Source organism: Drosophila ficusphila, unplaced genomic scaffold (assembly GCF_018152265.1).
Source record: "Drosophila ficusphila isolate 14025-0441.05 unplaced genomic scaffold, ASM1815226v1 contig_791, whole genome shotgun sequence".
Lineage (NCBI taxonomy): Eukaryota > Metazoa > Arthropoda > Insecta > Diptera > Drosophilidae > Drosophila > Drosophila ficusphila.
In genome coordinates, this window is record NW_025064737.1 from 11,540,780 (window position 1) to 11,565,678 (window position 24,899).

The 24,899-nt window shown below is 43.7% G+C and overlaps 6 protein-coding genes across 10 annotated transcripts in view; 2 read left to right on the top strand and 4 right to left on the bottom strand.

Moving 5' to 3' along the window:
* The window catches only part of LOC108098765 (RNA polymerase II degradation factor 1), a 128,350-nt gene extending 117,752 nt beyond the window's left edge, over positions 1-10,598 (top strand). Inside the window, 3 exon segments of the mRNA XM_017201897.2 lie at positions 2,453-2,544; positions 6,675-6,860; positions 6,926-10,598. Coding sequence (XP_017057386.1) covers positions 2,453-2,544; positions 6,675-6,860; positions 6,926-8,495 — 1,848 coding nt within the window. The 3' untranslated portion in view covers positions 8,496-10,598.
* Positions 3,451-6,647, bottom strand: LOC108098766 (histone-arginine methyltransferase CARMER). The gene is made up of 4 exons (XM_017201898.2): positions 5,570-6,647; positions 4,614-5,507; positions 4,142-4,552; positions 3,451-4,082 (listed from the first exon to the last, which is right to left on the bottom strand). Exons 1-4 carry the CDS (start codon positions 5,769-5,771, stop codon positions 3,997-3,999), a joined length of 1,593 nt encoding a protein of 530 aa, XP_017057387.1. The 5' UTR covers positions 5,772-6,647; the 3' UTR covers positions 3,451-3,996.
* Positions 10,599-13,805: 3,207 nt separating the features above from the next.
* LOC122320780 (putative gustatory receptor 85a) lies at positions 13,806-17,224 on the bottom strand. The gene is made up of 2 exons (XM_043209267.1): positions 16,102-17,224; positions 13,806-16,045 (listed from the first exon to the last, which is right to left on the bottom strand). Exons 1-2 carry the CDS (start codon positions 17,122-17,124, stop codon positions 15,887-15,889), a joined length of 1,182 nt encoding a protein of 393 aa, XP_043065202.1. The 5' UTR covers positions 17,125-17,224; the 3' UTR covers positions 13,806-15,886.
* Positions 17,225-17,520: 296 nt separating this feature from the next.
* Positions 17,521-20,893, top strand: LOC108098974. Its single transcript, XM_017202190.1, has 5 exons — positions 17,521-18,402; positions 18,964-20,184; positions 20,268-20,275; positions 20,330-20,457; positions 20,613-20,893. Exons 1-5 carry the CDS (start codon positions 17,980-17,982, stop codon positions 20,747-20,749), a joined length of 1,917 nt encoding a protein of 638 aa, XP_017057679.1. The 5' UTR covers positions 17,521-17,979; the 3' UTR covers positions 20,750-20,893.
* Positions 20,507-21,754, bottom strand: LOC108098973 (dynein light chain Tctex-type protein 2B). The gene is made up of 3 exons (XM_017202189.2): positions 21,404-21,754; positions 20,945-21,345; positions 20,507-20,801 (listed from the first exon to the last, which is right to left on the bottom strand). Exons 1-2 carry the CDS (start codon positions 21,654-21,656, stop codon positions 21,086-21,088), a joined length of 513 nt encoding a protein of 170 aa, XP_017057678.1. The 5' UTR covers positions 21,657-21,754; the 3' UTR covers positions 20,507-20,801; positions 20,945-21,085.
* Positions 21,755-21,916: 162 nt separating this feature from the next.
* Positions 21,917-24,899, bottom strand: part of LOC108098815 (F-actin-monooxygenase Mical) — a 42,778-nt gene continuing 39,795 nt past the window's right edge. For 2 of the 5 annotated variants that reach the window (XM_017201967.2, XM_017201965.2), the window contains 7 exons: positions 24,820-24,852; positions 23,778-24,048; positions 23,453-23,657; positions 23,315-23,392; positions 23,155-23,255; positions 22,875-23,071; positions 21,917-22,817 (listed from right to left, as the gene is read on the bottom strand). In XM_017201967.2, coding sequence (XP_017057456.1) covers positions 22,812-22,817; positions 22,875-23,071; positions 23,155-23,255; positions 23,315-23,392; positions 23,453-23,657; positions 23,778-24,048; positions 24,820-24,852 — 891 coding nt within the window. In that variant the 3' untranslated portion in view covers positions 21,917-22,811. The other 3 variants (XM_017201966.2, XM_017201969.2, XM_017201968.2) reach the window with 2 other exon arrangements.

Below are 24,899 nucleotides of genomic sequence, written 5' to 3' on the forward strand. Positions count from 1 at the left end.
TTTCCTTTTTTCGCAAACAACCTTAAAGAAGATTCGACGCCCACTCACGTTGGCTATTTATGTTTTCCCGGACCCGGCATTCGGGCCCGCTGTTTTCCCGGTTTTCCTGCCAAATCAGTACACAGTGCGGTAGTCTTTGCCGCCGTAATACGCACTCCCGGACCTTTTTTTGTTGGGGGTGGAATTTTATTTGCCCCCACTCCTCCGAAAAGCTTGCCAGCTGGAGTTCTCCGGCGGTGAATGGTTTTCTTTCATTAGCAAACAAGCGTTTACCCCCGGCGTCGAGCGTTCCCTCATTAGAGCGGCATAATTAACACGCACCACTACACTGCAGAGCGAAAAAGGGACATAACTCAAGCTGCTTTAATTTACTTTCGGAGTCGGATTCGAGTCACTTGGCAGGTGGCAATAAATGCTGGGGGGCTGCGTGGGGATGCCACGAATTGATAGCCCTAAATGATTTCAAACTCGATTCCTCGTTTCCGCCTTAATTGAATATAATTGCGAAGTAAAATGGCAACGACGTCAGCTGGGAATTGAAAATTACGCATACGCAGCGTTTGACAAACGAGCTGGCGTACTTATCTGCTGGCGAGCAAAATCGAGGCATTAATAAACCCCTTTCATACATTCTGCGCATTAAGATGCCAGTCACGCCGTCACAGGGAACTCTGAAAAACTGCAAACGGCAAACGAAAGGAAAACTCTTCGCAAACACACACACACAAACACACATCTGGCAACAATGGCGTGTGCTTTCGCAGGACTTTATTTATGGGCCAGGATACGGCGCATATCCTGGCCCCTGAAGTCTAGCCGCAAACGAATTACGCCTGCCCACTAATTGCAGCAAGTTAAAACGAAAAGTGTGTAGAACTTGCCACTTTTCCCTTTCAGGCAGTTATGTACACCGGAAATAAATGCTATCTACGATTATGTAAATTAAATAAGCATATTAAACACAGATCATGGTTTCAACTGATTATTTTAATATTAGTTCTTGTTACTTTCACATTCTTCCTGATATAAACGTAACGTGACCTACAAACAAATCATTTCCCAAACAAATATATTTTGCTCAGTGCACGCATTTGTGTAGATGCGTGCTAACCACGTGCCCAAACAATTTACGCCGCTTTAGTAGCGCAGGATATTTATGTTTATGATTACGTTGCGGTTCGCAGACTCCGCCCCAAAAGGCATTCAGCATTTCCTTGCCTTATTTTCCTACTCGCATCTCGCATTACACATTACACATACGCCATGTGCGCCATCCGTGAATTCAACTTAAGTGGGCCAAAATGGAGGAGTAAAGTCCCGCAATCCACAACAAATACAGCTCTTTGGCAATCTGAAAACCACAAAGTTGTAAACAAATCGTTAATCACTTGGCGCACAAGGCCAAAAGCGAGGAAAGCCGAAAACTCAGTTTTCAATTTGTTCAGCAGTCGCACAAGGACAACAATTGCCAGCGCAAGGACGCATTCAGTTGTTTGCAGTGCCCCCAAAACATAGGTACACACTTGTATATACGCGACTCGACTCTACTCGTATATAAGTGAGCCAGCATACCTAAACTGGGTCAATTGCCGGCGTCGCAGCTGCAGCGCTTCAGCGTTTCACTAACCTTCAGCATAAAAACGCAGCATAAATGCAGGCGCATACAGCAAAAACAACAACAAGAAAGAACGCCAAATTGCTGGGCGGCGAAAAGCGTGTCAAGGCGAGCGGCAAACGAAGCAAAGCGACCGCAAGGTGACCCAGTAAATAAGGGGGGGTTTCTATGGGTCGGTTTTGGTGGTTGGGTGGTTGGGTGGTCGGGTGGCCTGGCTTGGCTGACAAGGACGCGGACCGGACCCGGGCCCTGTTATCAGTGCAGGCGGCATGGCTTGGGATGGCTTGCTTTTTCTGTGGCATGGCCAGCTCGTTCGGGCGGCATCGTTTGCCGCTCGTGCGAGAGTCCAAGGACTCTGGCTCTGATTCTGGCTGGAAGCCAGTCAGGCAGCCAGCCAGCCAGCCAGCCAGTTGCATTGTCCGCACCCACACAGTCGCACTTGGCACCGGGCCGGCACCGGTTCGCATCGCTCCTGCTCCTGCAGTACCGCTATTTATCGCTGGTTGTAGTACTACTGCTCCTGCAGAAAACCGCGTCGCGTTTCTGTTGCCAACATGAATGCCATGGCACTCAACTACTATGTGGAGCGCAGTGACTACGAGAGCTACGGGGGGCACAGTCCTTCGGGGAAGTGCTACTCGCGCTCCTCGTCCACTTCTTCAGAGGATTCCCTGATGCAGCCAAATAACCGCCAAGTACGAAAGTGATCTAAGCAAATAGTGAAATGAACAAGAAATAGAAAGCAAACAGTTGACTACAGTTCTTATAAATATAAGCCCATTATATTTAATCTATTTATTTATTTTTATGCCAACCCTCTTCATCTTCTCATTGCAGTCCAAAAAGTTCCGCTGCGTTTATCCGGGCTGTCACTATGTGGAACCCGATCAGAACAAAATCGTACGTCACATCAGGAAAACACATTTGGGGTAAGTGTACAAGAAGTGCTGCACTGCTATCAGAGGATTAAGAGTCGAGCAGCAAGTGGGCGGGGCCTTGACTTAGCCACCGACCTTCTCCACCCAGAGAAGAGGGAGCAGGGTAAGGGGAAGGGGAAGGGGAGCAAGCAGCTCGAAAGTAGAGCACTCGAGCACAGTAAGCAGGTCACACGAGTATAGCTTATGGCCCCTTCTCTCCAGCACGCAGATTACTTTGCGCACCTGCGGGCCAACGAGTGGGTGGCTCAGTAGCTCAGTGGCTCAGTGGAGGGGTGGTGCAGTGGTGCAGCGGTGCGCTTTTGAGGCCAAGGTCCAATCCCAATTACCCACACACGATCCGCGCTGAGCTTTGACACTTGCCAATCTCGTTTCCTATGTAAATCAAATAAAAGACGCTCTGGGCTTTGTTTCTTTTTTTGTTGCTCTTGCTTTGACATTGTTATTGTTGTTCTCTCTTCTGCATACATGCGGTATATCTATCGTATATGTATATATATAATTGTATATGTTTCGCTTTATATTTATGTTTGCAGTTGTGTGTTGGTGGTGTAGTTGTTGGCTGCTCTATAAAGTACAGTCGCATTTAGGATGCGAGTCTACAGAATGTCGGTTTGTGTGTGTATAGATTACTACGTTTATATCTAGGTGTATATGATTATATAGCGCTCGGCTTGCTGGCAGCGATATAGTAGGATCTATGACAGGATCTGGGCGTGGGGGGTGAGAAACATAGGCGTGCCTCCAGAACTGAATTAATCGTAATCATACGCGGGTGTATGCATAATCTCGTGGCGCGAGTCGGCCCTTAGTAAATGGTATCGTAACTTAGCACTAATTCCTATGAGCAATTTCTTACAATTTGAAACGAACTAAACAAGTACAAAAATTGAAACTAACTGGAGGTACACACAATATAATATAATAACACACATAATAGATACAGTACAATCTGAATTTGTTGGTTTGTTCAAAGCTTTCGGCAAAAACTGCAATTGGCAATCGGCATATTAACTAAGAAACTTCCTGAAGCGCAGTCCCGCGTGGGTTAAATATCGGTATTACATTTCACATACGTTAAAAACACTAATTACTATGGGCTAAAATTAGCTTAGGCTTATTAATATGCTGCGTGTTCTAAACAACTACATTAGTCTGCCTTGATTTGTTGATTGTTTTTTTGTTGGTTGCTTGCTGGGGGCTGGGACTCCTCCGATACGTCCGATCAATTTAAAGGGGGGTTAAAAGAGTTTAGAGGTAGTAAAATGGGATAGCAGAACATAAACCCAACTTAATTTCGAGCACAGAAAACATAATTTACACTTTTCAATAAATAAACTAAACATAAACTGGTAACAAAACAGAAGCTGAAACAAAAAGAACCAATCGAATTGAAGTTGAGCGGACTTATAACGAAGAGAGTTCCCAGAAAGATGTATGGCCGCCCTAGTGCGGATGCATAAGTCCATGGGTGATGTCCATCCCATCGCCAATCCCATTCACGCTGAGCCCGCCATTTAGCATGCTAGAAGCTAGAAGGAAACATGGCATAAGTATAAGTGTCATAGTTTAAATCTCGATTTGCTCTTACAATTGCGTGATCCTTGCGTGTCCACTTGCGTCCAGTACTGTTCAGATGGGCTCTGAGTACTAGTCCCCGGCGGAGCCTGGACCGGCGCCCCCGTGTACCGAAAATACGGATTCTTAAGGTCCAGGGTGTTGCTCGACGAGATAAGCGTGCCCTCTATGTGCAGGTCGATGGTCACGTCGTACGACTGTCTTCGGTTTGCCTCCAGCAGCACTCGACCGGTCAGCGTTTGGCCCTGCTTGATGAAGATGGGCATGGGCAGCAGGCAGCGCACTTGATACCAATGCGTCAGTGGGGCCGTGGGCGACGTGGAGAGCCACACGTTCTGGCTGCTGCCGCTGAACTCCACGTCGAACCAAAAGGCCAGTCCATGGCAGATACCCGTCTGGAGGATGTGAAACTCCAGGGGGATGTCTATAAAAGGTCAGAGGTTAGTCATTGCTTTATAACTGATTTTACTCGTAAGAGCACTCACCAATCACATGAAGGTCGTCCTCCTTATCGTTGAGAAAATCGCACACGTGCCTCACAGACTTTGCCATGCAAATGCGGATGTCGAAGGTGTCCACAATGGGCTGACGGAAGTACTCCTTCATGCCCTCCTTGTGAAGCGTGGTCAGGTCGACGCCGTGGAAGGCGGACTGGTACCAGAAGTTGGCCTTATTGTACTGTTCCGAGTACAGAGACTCATCCGAAAACGGGGCGATGTGCAGGTCGCCATGTGTGGGGTACATCTTGCCGTGTGGCTTCAGCCACTTTCTAGCGTGCAAATACGTCTCCAACATTCGCTCGTTATACAACATATAGCCCATTGGCTCCGATATGATGACGTCCACCTTCTCGGGCAGCTCGATCTCCTCGATCTTGCCCGGTATCACAGAGATCTTGTGCTGCACATTGTTCGATTCGACCAGCTGCTGAGCATACTGGGCCATGTTGGAGGCCTCAATGGCGTACACCTTAGCGGCTCCTGCCTGAACGGCAAAGAAAGACAATATTCCCGATCCAGCGCCCACATCCAACACAATCTTGTCCTGGAAATCCACTGCATTGCCCAGGATGGCACGCTGATAGGTGCTCGTTCTTACATAGTCCTGCATCATGTTCTGCTGCTGGCTGAGGTAGCCATAAAACTGGAAGTACTGCGAAGCGGACGACTCCTCGGTGCGCTGAGAGAAAACAGACTTGGGCCTCAGATGCTTGACGTTCTCCACCACTTTGCGGAAGAGTTGCTGATCCTGGTCGCTGGCGAACCGCAAAACGAGATTATCCGCGTCCAGGGACACGGCATAGCTTCGTCTGCCCATCTGAGCGGCATCCGTATCGGAGGCAATCATGTACTCCTTGAGCACGTGGCTGCGGTCTTCATCTACGGGAGAGATTATATATGATTAGGTGGTTTTTTTAAGGGGGTCTTCAGTTTTTTTTTACCGGACACCACACGAAGCACCACTCCCTGGGAATCGTAGCTGCAGAGCAGTGTGCAACTGCCCTTGTATTTGTTGGCAAACTCCAGCTTTTGCTCGTCGGCAATTGCGCTGATGACCACTCCGCTAAATTGGCAATTGCTAAGTGGACAAACGGCGGCGGCGGTGGCCAGTTTTCGGGGCTCTTCGGGTCGCAGGCTAGACATTTTGGCTGGCAATATATAAATATGCTTTTTGGAGGGCAAAGGAGATCGGGACTTGGCGTCTTTTTTTCCCCTTGTTTAATTGACTATGTAGGCCGTGCTATACACACACACACACTAACGCACAGAGAGACGCACACGCACACGGGATGCAGACAGACAGACGCGCAAATTTTTCTTTCTGCAAAATTTTCCACACCACTATAGCAATGACTTGTGACTCGGGCAGCTGGGGTTCGATAATTGGCGCGCTCTTTGCTTATGTGCGCTGCTCGGTGACGGGACGGCTGCTCAAAATCGATCGCTCTTGTTGATTTCGTATTGATTTTGATTTCACGGAACGCGGAACGTGCGTATTTTTTTGCAAAAAGTTGGCGTTTAGTGGTACCAGTCGACGGAAAGGCTTAGCCATAAAAATTACCGACTTAGAAATCCCTAAAATAAACCCTAGAGTTAGTTTTCCCACCTTGCACCGTTGGTTGGAACCTCGGATCTATACGGGCTGTTGTTCATGTCGACGTGGCGGGGTGAATGACAATGCAGTTTGGTTGGCAACGCGAGTGCAAAACAAAAAAAACGGTCGTTTTAAAAGGGCTGTTAGGTACTTAATTTTTGTACCTGGCTGAATTTATGTTAAAAAACTTATTTTGAAACGTTTTTCTTTTTATATTTTTTGTTCTTAAAATAACAAATTATTATCATAAGGTCGAAAGCATTTTTACTTCTTTTACTTATTCTACAAAGAGACGTCGGGGAAAGTTTTTACAATGAAAGTTTATCTGTACTTTGAGGTCCTTAGCTTGGCAGTGAATATTTTCCGCTGAGGTACAAAATCCCAATAGACTCAGCATCACTTCCTCGAAACACCCTTCTAACCGAATCGCCAACTTTTCAATCGCCCTGCAGGAAGAAGGCCCGTCGCTCCGCAGATGATGGCGAGAACGAGGAGGAGTTCTACTACACGGATGTCGAGGATGACGACGAGCAGGTGAAGCCCAGTTTGGCCTCCGAGCCGACACTGAGTCACCGGGACATGGCGCGTCCGCCGCACGAGGATCCTGAGTACCAGAAGCAGATTGTGGGCAACTTCAAGTGGGTTTTCTTACATTCCGTTTTAAATGTAACCCTACTTACCTTTTTATTTAATCATCTAATAGGCAAGGACGTGGCGGGAGCCACTACAACCACCTAGCGCAGCCGCACGGACGCACCATCAGCGGCAGCAGCATCCCGAGCACCCACCAGCAGCAGCTGCAGAACAACAACACCAGCTGCATCCCCACGTCGCACCTGGTCCACCACAACTACACCTGGCCAGCGGCGGCGGCGTCGGCAGCGGTGGGCAGCATCTCCGCCGCGGGGACGGGGCTAGTTTCGGCCAGCTCATCCGCCTCGCCGCTCGGCAAGCACGCTCGCTCGTCGTCCACCCGTCCGTCCCACTCGGTAGCGCCATATCCATCGCCGACCTACGTCCAGCAGCAGCAGCAGCATCACAGCAACAGCAACAGCAGCAGCAACGGCCACCACAGCAACCACCATACGCATCACCACAATTACGCCGGCAGCAGCGGTAACAGCAGCAGCAACAGCAGCAGCAGCAGTCCGGTGATCCACAGCAATAGCAGTGCCAACAACATGTTGCAGCAGTTGTCGCAGCAGAACGTCACAGTAACGGCACATCACAGCCAACAGCAGCAGCAGCAGCAGTTGCAGTCGCAACATCACCAACAACAACAACAGCAACACCAGCAGCAGCAGCAGCAACACCTCCTGTCCAGTGTGACGATCACGCCCAACTATCATCCGGCGCAGCAGCAACATCACCAGCCGATGCGTGGCCATCAGCAGCAGCAACATCAGCAACATCCACAGACAACTGCCGGCAACTTGGTTGCCCACAACAACAACAACCACAGCAATACGCTGCAGCAGCAACACATGGCGCCACAGGCGGCCGTTAAGCATACGCCCCATTCGCCGGGGAAGAGAACGCGTGGCGAGAACAAGAAGTGCCGCAAGGTGTACGGCATGGAGAAGCGCGACCAGTGGTGCACCCAGTGCCGGTGGAAGAAGGCGTGCAGCCGCTTCGGCGACTGAAAGCGACAGAAGTCGTCGACGGAGGCGGCAAACCAGGCGTCGGCGCAACAGTCCAAGGCAGCAGCAGCAGCAGCAGCAGCCGCTGCGGCAGCAACATCAGCAACACCCAATCCAACAGCAGCAGCAGCAACAACAACAGCCAGCACTCCTAATCCTAATCCAGCAGCAACATCGTCCTCGAAGATGACCACCACAGTGGTACGTTTGGCCGCCGAGGTGGCTGCCGGCAAGCAGTTGCCCTCCTCGCTGACCATCAAAACGAACAAGCGGTACGGCGGGCAGGTGCAACAGCAGCAGCACATGCAGCAGCAGCAGCAGCAGCAACCACAACCGTTTGCGGTGAGCGCCAACAGCAATACGATTAGCAATCGACCGGTGCGCATACGCAGTGTGGCCACCTCGGTGATTGTGGCACCCATCGCAACGACGACCACGCCCACCCAAACTGAGGGAGCTGAGCTGGTAATGGACGAGGATGAGGAGGAGCAGCAGGAGGAGCAGGAGCTGGAGGAACAGGAGGCTCTGGAGGATCAGGAGGATGCGCAGGTGGCTGCCGCCAACGGTCTGCTGGCCTGGAGCCGAGCGGCCGCCAGTCAGCAGCAGGCGCAGGCCGTCCTGATGCAGGGTTAATCGCGCCAGGGAAAACCACCGGAACCACCGCCCCCAAAACCGCTGACCCCCAGTGGATGGGCTGCCCCCCTTGTCATTGGGCTCACGTTGCCCCCGACGACACACAAAACGCAAAAAATGCAAATGAAAAATGGTCTCTTCTTATTTACTCTGCATTGAATTGTGCACCTTAAACACGTAACGGTATCTCTTTTGTTGTTGTGCAGGTGTTTGCCAACTGCCGTGCAAATGTTGCTGACATTTGCGCCCGGGCAACATTTGCAATCTACAATAATCTAATTATTATTATTATTATTATTATTATATTATTATTATTATTATTATTATTATTACTATTATTACAGTGCGTAAATATACATATACATATTTATTTCTAAAATGACTTTGTTAATTCTTATGTTAAAAAGCAAAAGCAGCAGTTGGCACATTTTTATATATACAAACAAACAAAGCAAACAAAAACAAACAGTTAAAATACGTATGCCAGCTGTTTTACATAAAACATAACAAAAAAATGCAAAAGAAAAAACAGCAAAAAACAATTCAAACATAAACAACAACAACAACAACAAACAAACAAATGAAAGAAAACAAAGGAAAACCATATTTAAAGCAAATATACATTTGATTTTTTTTAGTTGTAAGAACTCTAGTAAATTTTTTTCTAGTATTAAGTGCAACTTCTGTTCTACTTCTCGCTCTAAACAAAGAAAACAAAACGAAATGAAATGAAATGAAATGAAAACGACAAACCAACTCAACTCAAACAAACAAATCAAAATGAAACTATAAAGATAAAGCAGAATATTCAAAACGAAAACCTAAAGATATGCATATTAAATATTCAAGGCGTTGCATCTACACATTTAAAATAGGCATAAACAAAAAATAGTTAAATTAATTGCATAATCACGTGTAACTCAAATCCAAGAACCGTTTAAAACAATTTGTAAGTGTGTGTTAAGCGCTAAGAGTTAAGTATTAATCGACTTCATGCATACGAGCGGCAATAGATGGACACACAGCAAAATAATCTAGTTAATTAAGCACCCAGCCACCAAACACCCACCACCACCACCCAAGAGCCCGAAACTCTCAACATCTATAGAACAATTACCCCCAACCCGAACCCAAGACCACGCTAATGTAAAATATAGACATACGAGCAACTTAAACTTAAATGTAGTGAATTTTAAAAAACAAAAACAAACAAACCAAGCAAGCAAACAAACAAACAAACAACAGAGACAGGCCGACAGACAAACAGACAGTTGGATTGTGGTAGATTCTAATCCTTATAAAAATGAGAAAAGGGAACCGTCAAAATTTCTATTGGAGCCAGAAGGAAAACACTTTCAAAACATGTTCAAATTTTTAATACATTGTTAAGTTGATATTTTCTAAAACACACAAAAACGAAAAATGAGCTAAATTCGTATATTGATTAATTTGTAATGAACTTATGACTAAAAACTAAGATTTAAAAGAGAAAAACTAAAAAAACTTTTTGCGTTGTGCAGCTGTTGTGAATTGTTCAAATTACGGTATACATATACAAACAATGACGTCACAAAGGACCCAGCGAGGTTTGCGAGGATATAAGGGAAGAAGAGTTATACAGCCTATCCAAGGATGGCCAGAGATTGAGATTGAGGAGCAGGAGAACTTACGGATGAAGAAATGAAAATACACAAGGAATTCTTAACCAAATTGGAAGTACAAACTAAAGTCTAGAATATGTAAATATAGAACCCCCATACACACACACTTAAAGAGGAAAAGGACGAGGACGAGAGAAGTGCAATGGGATAACGAATCCAAGTCGGAACCGAAAGAATCGCGATCGGAAAACATATAGTGGATGGATGGGCGAGAGGAAGGATAAATTGAGCTTACGCGGCAGCAGCTCAAAAACTTTTTTTTTGAAAATCAAAATGGGAAAGTTACAGAGGAGCGGGGAAAATGAATAGAAAAGATAAGCGGGCGAATGCAAAAACCGTAAGGAGAAAAAAAAACACGCAAGCGAAAATTTCATTGAAATTGTTTGCCGTGATTTGAATGAAATTCATAATGGTGGCCATTTTTGTGTAATGCGAAAAAGTTTAACAACATTTTGTACACTTGTATTTCGTTTTTATTAACTATAAGTTTAATCAAACCCCAAAACAACCAAGAAGAACGATTGATTGTAAACGAACCGAGTAAAATGCAACTGAAAACGGAGAAAATGCAATACATTTTACTTATTTTTGTCTGTCGCCCGTCGGGGCGTCTATTCTTTATTACGATTATGATTACGAGTATGATTATTGTCATCATTATTATTGTTTTTCTTGCTAATTTTCGTGCACCACACACACACACAAAAATACACACACACACAACACGAAACACCCCACACAAGCGTAGTTAAGTACGTACACTCGATCTATTTCGTTGCGTTCTGGAAATTATTTAAACTTAAGTGATATTTTTAAACAAACAAAAAACAAAGAAAGAATGAAAACTATCCATTATTATATAATTATCGCTAATATTTCTTACTATTTTATGTGTACGATTACCATGATCACGAAAAGAGCAAGAAATGCAAGGCAAGCTAAGTCCCTCGATCGGGATATCCTCAAAAACCCGATCGGAGATCTGAACTGGCCTGAAAAACAAACGGAAAGTGACAACAGATAAAGCAAACACCTAATGCTTAACGAAGATTAATGATTAATGGAGAAAAATGCAGAGAAATCAGCAAAGGTCTAAGCTCTAATCCATCGAACATGAATGCTAGATTCATACAATAGCGAGAAATAATATTTCTTTTTAATTTTTTTCTTGAAAAGAATACAACACAACAACAACAACAACAACAAGAACACCCATTTTATTAAAAAATATACAATTGTTATTTATAATTAAACAAAACAAAAACCAAGCATCTTGTTTTCATTATGATTTGACGACTTTTCAGTTGGTACTTTGGTTTGGTTTGGTTTCCCTTCCCGTTCAGTTACTCCTTGTTTCGAACAGAACGGTTTCCGGATTCGCGGAACGGACGCAACCAGTTTCCTCCACAAGAAGAATGCATTTCTCGAACAGACACGGTTTCTCCCAGGGTCTCAGAACAGTAGAACAGATCGGAACAATCGGAACTAATTGTACAACTTTCTACCGCATCTACATACTCGATATTCCGATGGTAGACTAGAAAGGTCCTAGTTCGTCTTAAGTTGCCCTTTCGCTGAATTTAGCCCGCGGATGTGCAGACAGGGAAGTGCTTACATAACACAGTCACAACAGCAGCAGCAGCAGCAGCCGTAAAAGATCGATGTGTTTATCCTTAAAAGCTAGGTATACATACATATATTATCGGGCATATTTGCCCCCGTTTACTCGTAAGCAGAATACGCATGTAGATGGCAAACTTATGATATTTCTTCTGATATTTATCGTCGTTATTGATGTGTAAACATAACATTAACTCTAAGCTAAGATGGGTTCGGATTCGGGTTCGGATTCGGAGAAGTCCCTTACGGAGGATCGGATCGAATTGGATCGGATCAAGTTCGGTTTAAATTAGAAATCTCACGGCAGCTGGCGGCCGGATTTTCATCCGGCGCAGCGATTGCTGGTTCAGCGCGGTATGTTGCATCCACTAAACGATAACTAAGTAATTATACTTGATACATTAATATACATATACGGTACATTTAGGTGTGTAGCTAGGGGCGAAGTGTCTAAGCGATTTTTGTGTGGACCCCACATCGATATGGATATATACTATATCTTTGTGATCCCGCTTAGAGTCGGAGCTCTGCGACCGTGGCTGCGGCCTGGGCGTCTTTGTGTGTGTGTTGGTGTTCATTTTTTGGATAATTGGAAAAGCGAAATTAGTTTTAAAACAAAAACGCATTCAATATAAGGCTGATTTATTTGACTTGTTCATTTTGATATATACACGGACACACTCGAACACACACACACACACACATGGCACACACGCACACTCACGCATATCAGCCAGGCAGCTAACGGTGCTAGACATTGAATTCCATTTAAGATTAAGTGCATTGAATCGGTTAGTTTAGTGAGTACCCAGCAAAAGACTTGCGCATCGTTTATTTAGCTGCGTTTTCACGACACCCTCGCCATCGCACAATCACACCCACAAGCACAAGCACACACACTTGCATTTAACCATTTCATCGATGGGAATCGAACAGAAGCAGGCCAAAGGAGCTGTATCCCGGGAAAGCAGATTTCCATTGCATACCTCAGGGCGCTCCAAAAGTGAAAAGTTGTTGGACGGACGGGAAATGTCGAATCAAGTGCTCTACACTGCCAGCAACGAAAACACAATCGCATTCGCTCATGCCTGCCGCTCGAATCACTCCATCCTGCTTACGAAAAAAAAAAAAAAGAAAAGGAAACACACACACAATTTCGAGAAAAGCAATAAGCTGTTTATACAATCAATTCTCCTTGTAATCATACATTGCTAACATCAAAGACATTCTTGTGAACTGACTGATACTTCAAACCAAAACCAAAATACGAAGATTATGTATAGTGAACGTCACGAAAATCGGACGTGAGTTCATCATCTTTAACATAGGCCTCTGCGATCGTGTGTCGACAGAGCTTGCATAAGTTAAGCGAAGGCATAATTTCAATAATAGGTTTTAAATAAGTTTTTCTACCCAAGAGTTGTTGTAACGTTTTTACACTTTGAATTTATGATAATTGGCAAGACAATTGTTTTGATAACTGAAACTGAATGGACGCGAGCGTAAGGATTGAGAACTTCGGCCGAAATCGTATTCAATTATTTTGCATTGATTGGCTGGCAACTGAAACCACTAGATGTCTTCAAAATTGGCTAATATGCAACCTTGATTTCGAAAAAGACTTTTTGTTCTGGGCAAAGGACCCTTGAATATTAACGGGTTAACAGTAGTGCCCGAAAGAAAATCGGATTAGGAACGGATAAGCGGACGCCATGGAAATCCTAAATTTAAAACCTAACACTTAACAATTAATATGTAACATTAACAATAATCGGTTTAGTTCGGCTAACTGAGAACTTTATTAGGATCTAGGCGATATGAGAGATACTTTGAATGACTTGACTTGACTTGATTAAAATTAGACGCTCCCCTCTTCCCCCCGTTCCCACCACATTTGTATTTGTATTTGTATTTGTATTTGTATGTCTAGCATTAGGGGCATCCCCCAGCACACGCACACTAACACCCACATCTACACCCGAAACCAAAACTCATTATCACCTTGAACTTTTCGTGTTTTTATGTGTAGTTCGTAAGCAGTAAGACGGAGATTAATGAGAGATAAATCTATGATATATTATATATATATATAGATATATATATACTTGTTGTTGTGTCTACATGTATAGAAGTAACGTACCCAATCAGATCGATTCATCTTTGTTTTGTTTACCTTGTTGACTTGTTTGCTGTTACGAAGATTCTATTACCCCCACTGTGTACTTATCTCGGTTCTGCTTGGACTAGCCAACTAGTTGAACTGGTTGTCCGCGAGGTTAGGCTAGAGCATACTTTAAAGGCAGGCGGCGGTCGCCAGGATCGCCGCCACTGATCACCACATAACAAGGTACAAAAGAGGCGCTAAACGGGGCGGCAACCACCCCCTGCCACGCCCATTAGCCAGAGGCGAAGGCCTGGAGCAGGTGAAAAACCAACCAAACAAAAAAATAAAAGAAAAGAAAAGAAAAGAAAAAGGGAAAACAAAAACAAAACGAGCAGAGAGGCACACAGACACAGAGTAACTAACACTAAAAATACGGTGTTTTGCATTTCCAAACGAAAGAAAGAAAAACCATTTGAAACCAAGTAAAAATAATAACCAGCAACTAAGTGTCGTGTATATTCCATGTTAAACAAAGTACAGCCACTGTGCAGCAGCAGCAGCAACTATATAAGCATATAATTATACATGTATACAGTATACATATATTTAAATACAGATAATATATATAACCATATGCATACATATATCTAACCGAAATTACGAATAGCGATCGAGAACAAGAACGAGAGCAAGAGCAAGAACAAGAACAAGAACTCCCCTCTGACGACGGCAATGATTGTTCATATACCTATACCTATACGTATATGCAGTACCCCTAGATACATAGATGTGCATTAATCATACGAACCGTTGTCTTAATGTGAAAAGCTTAAGTCGACACCGAAACTAATGTAATAGCAGCTAAAGAACTCGAGGACCCAACAAACCGAAACCCAATCACGAGCGACCCTTGACCTTTAACCCTTTAAAAAAAAAAACATAACAAAAACATAACGAATATCCGAAATACAGAGCAGCAGAGATGTTTAACACTTCAATTAAACATTGGTGAGAATCGAGTACCTACAGAACTAAAACAAAAACAAAAACAAAAAGAAAAGAGATAGAGAGCGCGCACACACGCACATGTCCTGCACATCCTACGGTGGGCTGGTGTGCGTGTGGGGCGACTATATTTTTTGCAAAGCAAATTATGCAGCAGATGCAACCGAAACTAACGGAAAAACGTTTTACGCGCGAACATTTTTAGACATACAAAAAATAGAAGGAAAGGATGTGCGAGTTGAGGGGAACACACACACAAACTACAGATCATAAATAGATATATTTTGCGTCTTTATATATATGTATACAGGCAGACAACACAGGCATATTTGTATATTTACACTCAATGTACAGATCGAAGCTAATGAAAATCACAGCATCTAGGGATTTAGGGATACTTTATTACTTGTTGCTCGGTTGGCTTTTTACGCTTCATGTCCTGCATTAATGCACTGATGTAACCCCCCGTTGTTTCCGATCCCCGATCAGCCATTAACCCATTATGTCGGATAGGATGTGCACATTTTGTACTAGGCGTCTGTCCATAGAACACCGCTCTACATATGTACGTATACCTAAGGATCCACCACTCTCATCACACCGAATCGAATCATTAACACCAATCTCTAACACCAATCACGCTACAAGAACTCCCACAATATAAATCATTTTCAAAACTATTTTAAGCGATTGAAAATATACAACAAAGAATGCAAGAAACGCTAAAAATCATCTCAATGAACGTGTTTATGAATGTTGATTTTAAACAATAAATCGAAATCAGAATGAATAAAAACCTAAACAACTAATTGTATGAAGTAAGCTAAACAAAATAAAAATTCTATAATAAAAATAAAACAGAAAAGACAAGAGCAAAATGATACTTTCAAAACTAAACATTTGTGTTTTTATTGATTGGAAATGTATTCTTTTAAGGAATTACATAGTGCATAGTTCCTTCTTGGATTAAAGTTTTAAAAAATTATGTTGAGGGTTGAAATTTACTTGGTCAAGAAATAGTAGTTACTTTGCACCAAGTATAGAGTATGCAACCAAATGACAGCAACGTGTTGAAATGCCAACGCGCGATTCAAGCGAAATGTGCCAAAAATGGAGACGCATGTGTGCTGCCAGGCCAGTTGCAGTGACCACCATTCGACCTGTAAGAAATTAAGATTCTCTGGATTTCTATTCATAATTATATCTGCAAACTTACGCTTTGCTCTACCTGGGCACTTCGCTTGTGCGGGGTTTTCAAGAGGTCCCTCGTCTCCTCGAGTAGGGAACATGTTTTAAAGCTAATAGTGCTCAACAAACAGGAAAGCATAATTGGTTGAAGGCAGATGACGAAGCCTAGCCCCAGGTACATCAACTCCTCGTCGTCACGTCCATATCTGTACACTAAGCGAACCTCTAAGTAACCAACCACAATGCCACTCCAAATATTCCGAGCCAAGTAGCACAGAAGGACCCATTGGAATATGGAGCACAGCTCCGAGAGTAAGTTGATCAGGGACTGAAACATGTTGCGCAGCCTGCAAAGCTCACCTAATTGCCGAGAGACAGGTATGGGTTTCTGATTAAAAATTAACATCTTAAGGCCGAATTCCAGTCGCCACCAACTTTGGCATATCTTAGCCAAGAGGGCAAAAAACAAGTAGCTCATCGCAAATATCATGCATTCGGAAAAAAAACAGTTGCAGGGATGTTTGAAGTGCAATTCTGCTTGAAAAACAAACATGGCCACATGAATTCCAAGACGAAGGATCAGCAGAGCAGTGAGTATATAAAGCAATCGGTCCATATAAAGCTGTTTCTCCTTCGGCACTCTGTATCCCATCATCTCGCAGAGCTTCTTTTGCCTTTGTAGCTTATTAAAAATCCTAAAGATTCTCTTTTGCCAGCGGTAAGTACATGCCATGCAGCTGATTAAAGTGAGAAACACCAATGCAAAATAAATCAGAAAGTTAATCGTCATCAGAGTAGATTTTTCCATTTCTTCAGCGAGTATCTCCCAAAAATTAAAAAAAAACTTCATTGACATGATAAGAACTATGAAGTTTTGAAGTATCCTGTAGATGACTAAGCATCGACTCCAGCGCAATTTATCCGATTCGTAATCCATGTAAAAATTCACAATTCCATTTAGGGCACAAAAATAACCCAAGAATCGCCTGACAAGTCGCCTTACCGACAACATGACCCTGTCCGATAAATTCCTCTGAAGCAACTGAGCCATCTATGAAAGGGTTGTATTGAACTTGTCATTTTTATATCAGGAGAAGATAAGAATCTCAGTTAGGAATCCACCCTCTTGGGAACACTTGTTGCTTGGCAATTACTTCATTTGGGGCTAGGCTCATCGATTTTTGGTACCCATTTTTACAAGTCTGTGAAGTTAATTGGTCTTGCTCAACATGCACTGCATTTTAAATAAATTTGTTGCATGCATCTTAAACAGATATTAATAAAAGAAAACATGAAAAACACAGAAGGGATCTAAAAAAATTATGTGTTTTTATCTTTTTCATATATTTAATTAAAAACACCTGTTAGAAATTATGTTTCCATCAATCCAAGCACTTGCTCAGTAGTTATGTCACTTTCTGAGAAGCACTTTTCCAGCTTCGGCATGCTAAGCACTTTCCACGTAACAGCGACTGGCTGAACCACGAAGCCGAGCTCGATTAAGCGAGCCGATCCCCAGGTCCATCGATCGTCTGTCGTATTTTAGCACACTCCCCAACTGGCCAACTTCAGTTTGGCATCAGCAATCACGCGAATCAGTTCGAACCAGAAGCGAAACGACCCACAATATCCGACCCACTCATTGCAACTAAAACTAAAAAAACTATGTGGAAAACGCTCGCCGCTTGACGCTTGACAAATTTCCGAATTGTCATCACCTTGAGTGCAGAGAGCATCGGTTGGGCTAATTGATTCGGGATCGAAAAAAAGTGGAAAATAATGAACGGACTGCAATTTGTTAGCGCGGATAGAGCTTGCCAATTTTTTTGCTAAACAGCCGCGAACGCGACAATCAGAGTGCTAAGTGCGCTATCAATCAGTTTGTTCCGAGGTCGCCTGCATTGTCATGGCTGGATTGCTGGTGGTGATCATTCCGCTGGTGCTCCACTTCCTCCATGGGGAAACCCACTACATACAGATCGATCATGAGGAGTTTCGTGCCAGTGGCTTTCCGCATCCACACTTTCCACCGCCTCCGCTGACGCCGCTGGATCACCTGCCTCCTCAGGTTCTGGCCGCCAAGGAGCTCACCCCCGCCGAGGTGATGGTGGACCTGACCAACGACCTGACCCACCGCCTGCTCCACTACCACTCCATTCTCAATCGCAACAACTTTGCCTTCTCGCCCACTGCTCTGGTCAGTGTACTGGTGGCCCTGTTCGAAGGATCCGCTGGAAACAGTGCCGAGGAACTGCGACATGTCCTGCAGCTGCCCAACAACCGGGATGTGACCCGCGTGGGCTACCGTGACATTCATCGACGACTGCGGGTGAGACTGGGCTGGGCCCACAAAAATCCCATTTGGGCCAATGTGCTCGCTTTGAACTTAACCCACTGCCATCGGGGTTAAGCCACTCGAATCCCCTCCGAATTAAATGCCATCGTACATTTACACGGCTGGCTGAGCACACACATCGCAAGTGAGGTGTGCGGACTGCCAAGTGGTCATTGATAAAGAACAGACTGAAAACCAAATATGCGTACTGCCAAATTAGATTGCCGCGGGCCTATGACAACTCAACTGCCAATCGATCTTTAATCTGGTTGAATGGTTCATCGACCCCATTGGTTCGGATAATCTCAACAAAGCGACCAGCAATTGTTGGAGCGAATAGATTTTTTAATTGGCAATCATTATGTACCACTACTGATCAGATTTTGGGCGGTAAAACTGGATCAATAGGGCTTTTCAATGACTAAATAAATTGAACAGAAATATTATAAGGCTTGAGGCTAAACAGGTCATAATTTACCAATTTTAAAATTAATTTAAGAGTGGTTTTCATGTATTCAGGGATTAATTTATTGGTAATATTACATATATTTTCAGACGTACTTCTTTGGTTCGGATAATCCACTCAAAGGTCTCAGCTTGAACAAGCCTAATGTGACAGTTCTCAAGGACTTCGAAACAGTTTTAATGTTCTATGGATATGATCTGAGTGTGGACATGCTATCCTCAACACCAGCAAATCTTACGTCAGATGCTGAGTTGGTCAACACCACGATGGCCAGCAATACCACGACCGAGGAAATGGAAGCGGAAACCACAACCTTAAAGGATGCTGATACCACAACGGAAGCGCCAGCTACAACAACCACGGAGGCAGCAACCACAACGACGGAAGCTGCAACCACGACAACAGAGCCACCAGCGGAGGATGCGGAAGCCACGACCGAAGCTGCTGCTACAACTTCTGGCGAAGAAGAGGCAGCTGAACCGGCAGCTGAAGATGAAGCGGCCGAACTTGTATCTGCATTTGTGGCCGAGGAGGATGCCGAGCCGCTGCTGCGCATTCAGAAGGCTCGCGTCTCCCGGTTGCCCATCAGCAAGCTCCAAGCGCCGCTCAAGCACTCGAATCCCATCACGCCAAAGCCCATGCCCATTTATCTGCCGAGTGCCAGGACAGCTGCCATGCCAATGATGGCCCGTCAAGTTGCCGAGCGGAAACCCTCGACCACAAGGCAAGTGATTTCCATTATATCGTCGCCAGCTGTAAACTCCACAGTGACGCGAAAGACCAAGATGGCGCGGCAAAAGCGACATGCACTGCCTTACAAAGACCTGGATGCGAATCTCTTCCTGACGCTCTTCAATCCGCACACGCATGTCCCGCACCATCCGCTGCACATTCCGCCGCCAGTTCCGGCTGCCTTTGCTCCAATTACCAATGACTTTGAACCGCATTACGTAGGAGAAGCGGCCGAGGGCAAGTCCAACTACAATACGGATGTGATCAGCCATGTGTTCTATTTGGGCAACCAGCAGGTGGTCCACACCACTTTCAAGGTGTACAATGCAGTGTTGTACTACAAATACTTTGAGCACTTAAAGATGAGTGTGCTGGAGTTGGAACTGGATACCCCAGAATATAATCTAATGATCCTGCTGCCCGACTATCACACAGACATCGTGGCAGCCGCCGCCTCCTTAAAACTGGGTCCCACTCTCCGTTTGATGCGAAAGCAGCTGAAACCACGCTGGGTGCAGGCCATCATACCCGACTTCAAACTACATGGCACCATGTTTCTCACCAACGATTTGCAGAACGTAAGTATCTATCCACCATAAAGAGTGCAAATTGAAGTGTTTTTATTGAGCTGTATCTTTGAATTGTGCATTGTTTTTTGCAGATGGGAATGTAAGCAAGGTATTCACTACTGCAGTTCCCGGCTCACTCTTACTTTCATTGCAGCTGCGATGTCTTTGAGCCGAATCGCGCAGATTTCCGACCCATGACTGATGAGAAGGGCGTCTATGTGCGGCACATTGAGCAATCCATCGACGTCACCATCCGTACGCATCCCATCAATCAGCTGAAGCGTAAGTGTCTCGCATTGCAGCACACCTCAATGAAGTGGAGGCGAAGGCATTGAGCCGCAACGCATTGCGATTGCCCCACCTAATGGTGTTGCAACAGTTGCAGCTTATCTGCAACACGAGACAAAGTGCAATAAACACTTCCTTTCGCTCTCTAGGCAACTATGGCGCCCAAACGAAGCCCATTCAGATCTCCGTGAATCATCCGTTTATGTTTTTCATCATTGATCGCGACCTGGACGTGGCCGTAATGTCGGGCCGCATACTGAATCCGCTGAACGTGCGCATCCAATGAAGCTCGACGAAGGTCGAGTATCGAAAGTGATGAGCCCTTTGTACTCTGGTGCCTACAAAAACGAGATGTTAGCTATGTTAAGCTTAGTTTTTAAATGTAAATAAATAAAGAACTGGCTTTTTCCAAAAATGGCAAAACCCTGCACTTGAAAGCCCAAAACTTTTCTAAATGATATCCGAATTTGGATTGCTATACCTTAATATGATTGTGCTGCATCATTAGTTTGGTTCCGATTTTTTGGTCGATTTTCTAGACATTTTTAAAGTAAAGCTCATAATTAACAATAAATATAGTGAGGTGGTTCTTAGCCTAATCAGTTCTCTGCGGCAACGTCTTCTAGTACTGGTATGTCCCAAAGACAGTGCACACGCAGAACAGACTGGTATTGCTGAAGACCTCGGAGACGGAGGTATCGCAGTCGCAATCCCAGCAGCACCGCGAATTGTAGGTGGCACCCGCACCCAGTTCCTGGCCGAGCATCACCTGAACCACGTGCTTGTATCGCTTCACCCGGGAGCTGCTAGCTATCTGCTGGTTCACCTCGTCGGCAATCTCACTCGTCCACGTTTTAGCCACATCTTTGTCGTAGGTTTTGTCTGCAATTGTAAATGTTGCTTAGCAACATGCCTTTGGCTTATGGATTTTCCCACTTACCCTTGAGTTTATCGGCCATCACAGTGTTCATTATGTTCTTAATGGTGGGCAAAGGAAACATCTCACCAAAAGCCGGTCGCATGCTGTAGGCGGTGGGCTGAAGCGCCTGATTTTCCTGCTTTTCCCCGCCAACAGCTGAGCCTGAGTTCATACTTCCTGGTGCTGACTTTTTCAGCTGTTTCTCCGCTTCTTTAGGAACTGCAGATGTCTGGACGGACTTTGTCGCACCTCCATCTGATTTTTTGTCAGCCATTGTTTCTTTAAATTGGCGTACTTTTCTTTTAATTTTCGATTAGCTGAACCTCAATAAAAAGTCGCGGTTGTTTGTTTACATTGTCATTCACCAGGAAACGCAGACACTGACAGAGTGTTGCCACTTGACCGACAAAAAGTGGCATCTCTCGACGGTTATATTTGAAACTTATTTTTGTTATCTAAAAAATATTTAGACAAATATGTTTTAACGTATATAGGATATTTCTTAAATAAAAAATACGCCACATTAAGAAGTTGTAGGTTTCATAAAATCTTTATTCAATTCAAAATAAATCGAAAAGTTACATAATAAATTCGATAAATATGTTTTATATATGCAGGTTATAAATAAAATTACACAATAATTTAAATCATTTCATTAGTATACAGTTAATGGTTGCTCGGCTCCTTTACATCGTAATATGTAGGCTCTCGCATATAGAAAATATTTGTGTGCATCTCTTTGTGTTCACTTTGATTTTGGTTGGGCAGCAGATGACATTATGAAATTACATACATGGGTGTGCTGATCGGGAGGATGTGCGGGTGCTTCGTCAAATAAATAATAATACATTTAAACGGTATACAGAGAAGTCGACAAACAATCGCTAAGTGAAAATAACCTAAGAAAACTCAAATACACCATTTACAATTGCTCAAAATCACAATCCCTTTGCACATTGTTCACCTTACACAATCAAATCAACGCATTACATTAAATAAAAACACAACATATTGCATAGGACATACAAAGATCAGACAGATTTCAGTGGCAACGACTAACTAAACATACAATTAGGTTGAATACGAAACTAAAGGTATTCTCGAAAACAAACGTACTCCTTATTTTCAAATTGCGAAATTAGTTTTTGGTTTTGATTTCTTCTCTGCCTGTTTTTTACATTAACCTTGCGTTCCTTTCCGAAATTAGTTAGGCTCTCTACTTAAATATATTGAAATTGTTCTCTGCCAGCTTAATCACTCTGATTAGTTAGTTGCTCGTTTCGGTTACAGCTCATGGGTTTTAGTATTGTTAATTGTTCATATTCAGCTGACTTTTTGGTACGTTTTCCCCTGTTTCATTTTAAGTATTAAGGCTTAACAGTCCGTGCACAACTTCGTAGACCAACAGACTCCAGGGAAAGTTTGCTATTCAAATCTGAAAAGGAAAAGAGTTGTACATTCCGAATTTTAAAAGTTTTAATTGTCCACTCACATTTGATTCTTCGTGGTCATGCAGTTGTCCGGATAGTTTGATGCCCGTTGCCTCGGCTGAGGTCGATGCCGATCCCGCTGCCGTGAGGTCAAGTTGGGAGGCTGTAGGTCGTAGAGCAGCTCGCTTGGCCACAATTTCCAGCATTTCATTTAGTATCGCACCCTCGGCGGCCACATCGGCGGAGCTTTTGTCCAGTTCTAAAAAAAGTGGATTCAAAAAATATGTATTTAATTTAATTCTGATTAATTATTTATTTCGTTGTCAAAAACTCAAAACTTACTGTTGCAGGACAGTCGCAAATTGAGCTCTTCCTTGAGCTGGGCATGCCTATATTCCAGTTGCAGCTCCTGTTGCCTTATAGTCAGTTCCTCATCGCGTTTTCTATAAAAAGAATCAGTCATATTACTTATTAGTCAACATTAAATAATATTTCGACCTACTTGAGTGCTGTGATGTTCCTCCAAATCTCCAAAAGTTCCTTTAGTAGCTTCTCATCGTTGTCCTTGGTCGCGTCCAGGCTGCAATAAACGTTTCAATTAGTTTGGATTCCGATTAAATAACTAGTTTTTTTTACTCACTTTTCAATGTTCTGCGCCTCGCCCCGCAGGGCCTTCTCAATGAGCACTCCGCGTGCCTCCAGGTCCTTCAGCTGCACCTCGATCTCCTCCTGTTCCCGCTGAATCTCTTGAGCGATTCGCAATCGCTTGAGCTCAGCTTGTCGTGAAGCCTTCGATATGGCACGTTGCTTCTTATGCTCTCGTGTCTCGTTAGCGTAGCTCTCATCTGGAAGGGAAGGGTTTAGTAACCACATAAAAGCCATTCCACTTGGATGAATTAGGGGGTCGGGACAGGGCACTTGGGTTGGGGGGGACATTATGAAGACATTTAATGAGAGCAACAAACCATCGGATCTCTGATAATTCAGTGGCAGAGGCGGTATGGGCGGTGGTGTCTGGTCGTCCAGGGCATTTGGATGAGCGGCGGCCAAGTGGTGGGGCTTGTGTATGTAGAGCTGCGGGCTGGATGAAGAGAACGATTCGGGTTTCGGTTTCGCAGTGTTCGTTTGCTTTCGGTAGCGACTGTTGTTTGAGGTGTTCAGATACTCTTGCGAGTGTTTTGTCTGAGATGTGGCTCCTGCTGCAGTTGTGGCATTACAGACGAGCATATCCTTGTCCTAGTGTTGCGTTGTGTTTTGGAGGTATCAGAATATATATTGGGTTAAATGATTTTGAAAATTACCAAAAGATGGAGAAAGGCAAAAGTAAACAGCTTTCAGTTGACTGATTAAAAACAGAATGTTATTTACTAAAAAAAAATAGTATATACATTTAACGTGCAGGGTGTCCAAAGTCCAAAAAAAACTTAAGAAACAGTTCTTATGGTTTACCACAACCAGGAGTCCAGGTCAACCAATCATGCAAAATAATCCAGCACATTGAACTTAAATCAAATGTAACACTCCTTAACGCGATTCCCAATAAATAATAATGTGTCCAATGCTTAAACCAATAAAAACTTACAAATAAAACCACACAAATCAATATCTTAGGGCTACACACTTCCGGAAACCGAGTTCATAGCTACCACATGGAAGCTATCTATGAAGTAAACATAAATGTTATTTAAGGGAGGCATAGCAGGAAATAAAAAATAATACAGCAGGCAAACTTAAAACTTAAGACTTAAATAACTTTTGCTAGAATCAGGTAAAAGAAAATGAAAATAAAATAAATGAAAACAAATTAAAATAAATTTGTAACAATATTAAAAGGTTAATTAAACATAAAACAAACAAAAAGCCCATCGAGATGGAAAAATGTGCTATTAGGAAGAAATAAAAAACAATATTGCACGCCAAATAATAAAACTAAGCTTTTAGTGAGTGAGTTAACTTTTGAAAAATTGTGATGGATAAGTAGGGTTTAGAATAGTTAAAAGTTCTTACACCAAAACCGAAACTCCTCAGATCAAAGCAAGACTGCAAAACGATTGAGAGAATTTTAAATGTTATAAATGAGACACTTA

Coding starts and splice junctions, on each gene's coding strand:
- LOC108098766 (XM_017201898.2), bottom strand. CDS start 5,771: ATGTCTAGCCTGCGACCCGAAGAGCCCCGAAAACTGGCCACCGCCGCC. Junction 5,508..5,569: donor GGTGCTTCGTGTGGTGTCCG/GTAAAAAAAAAC, acceptor TCTCTCCCGTAG/ATGAAGACCGCAGCCACGTG. Junction 4,083..4,141: donor CACGCAAGGATCACGCAATT/GTAAGAGCAAAT, acceptor GTTTCCTTCTAG/CTTCTAGCATGCTAAATGGC.
- LOC122320780 (XM_043209267.1), bottom strand. CDS start 17,124: ATGGCTCAGTTGCTTCAGAGGAATTTATCGGACAGGGTCATGTTGTCG. Junction 16,046..16,101: donor GTGCCCAGGTAGAGCAAAGC/GTAAGTTTGCAG, acceptor AATTTCTTACAG/GTCGAATGGTGGTCACTGCA.
- LOC108098974 (XM_017202190.1), top strand. CDS start 17,980: ATGGCTGGATTGCTGGTGGTGATCATTCCGCTGGTGCTCCACTTCCTC. Junction 18,403..18,963: donor ACATTCATCGACGACTGCGG/GTGAGACTGGGC, acceptor ATATATTTTCAG/ACGTACTTCTTTGGTTCGGA. Junction 20,458..20,612: donor TCCCATCAATCAGCTGAAGC/GTAAGTGTCTCG, acceptor TTCGCTCTCTAG/GCAACTATGGCGCCCAAACG.
- LOC108098973 (XM_017202189.2), bottom strand. CDS start 21,656: ATGGCTGACAAAAAATCAGATGGAGGTGCGACAAAGTCCGTCCAGACA. Junction 21,346..21,403: donor GATGGCCGATAAACTCAAGG/GTAAGTGGGAAA, acceptor TTACAATTGCAG/ACAAAACCTACGACAAAGAT.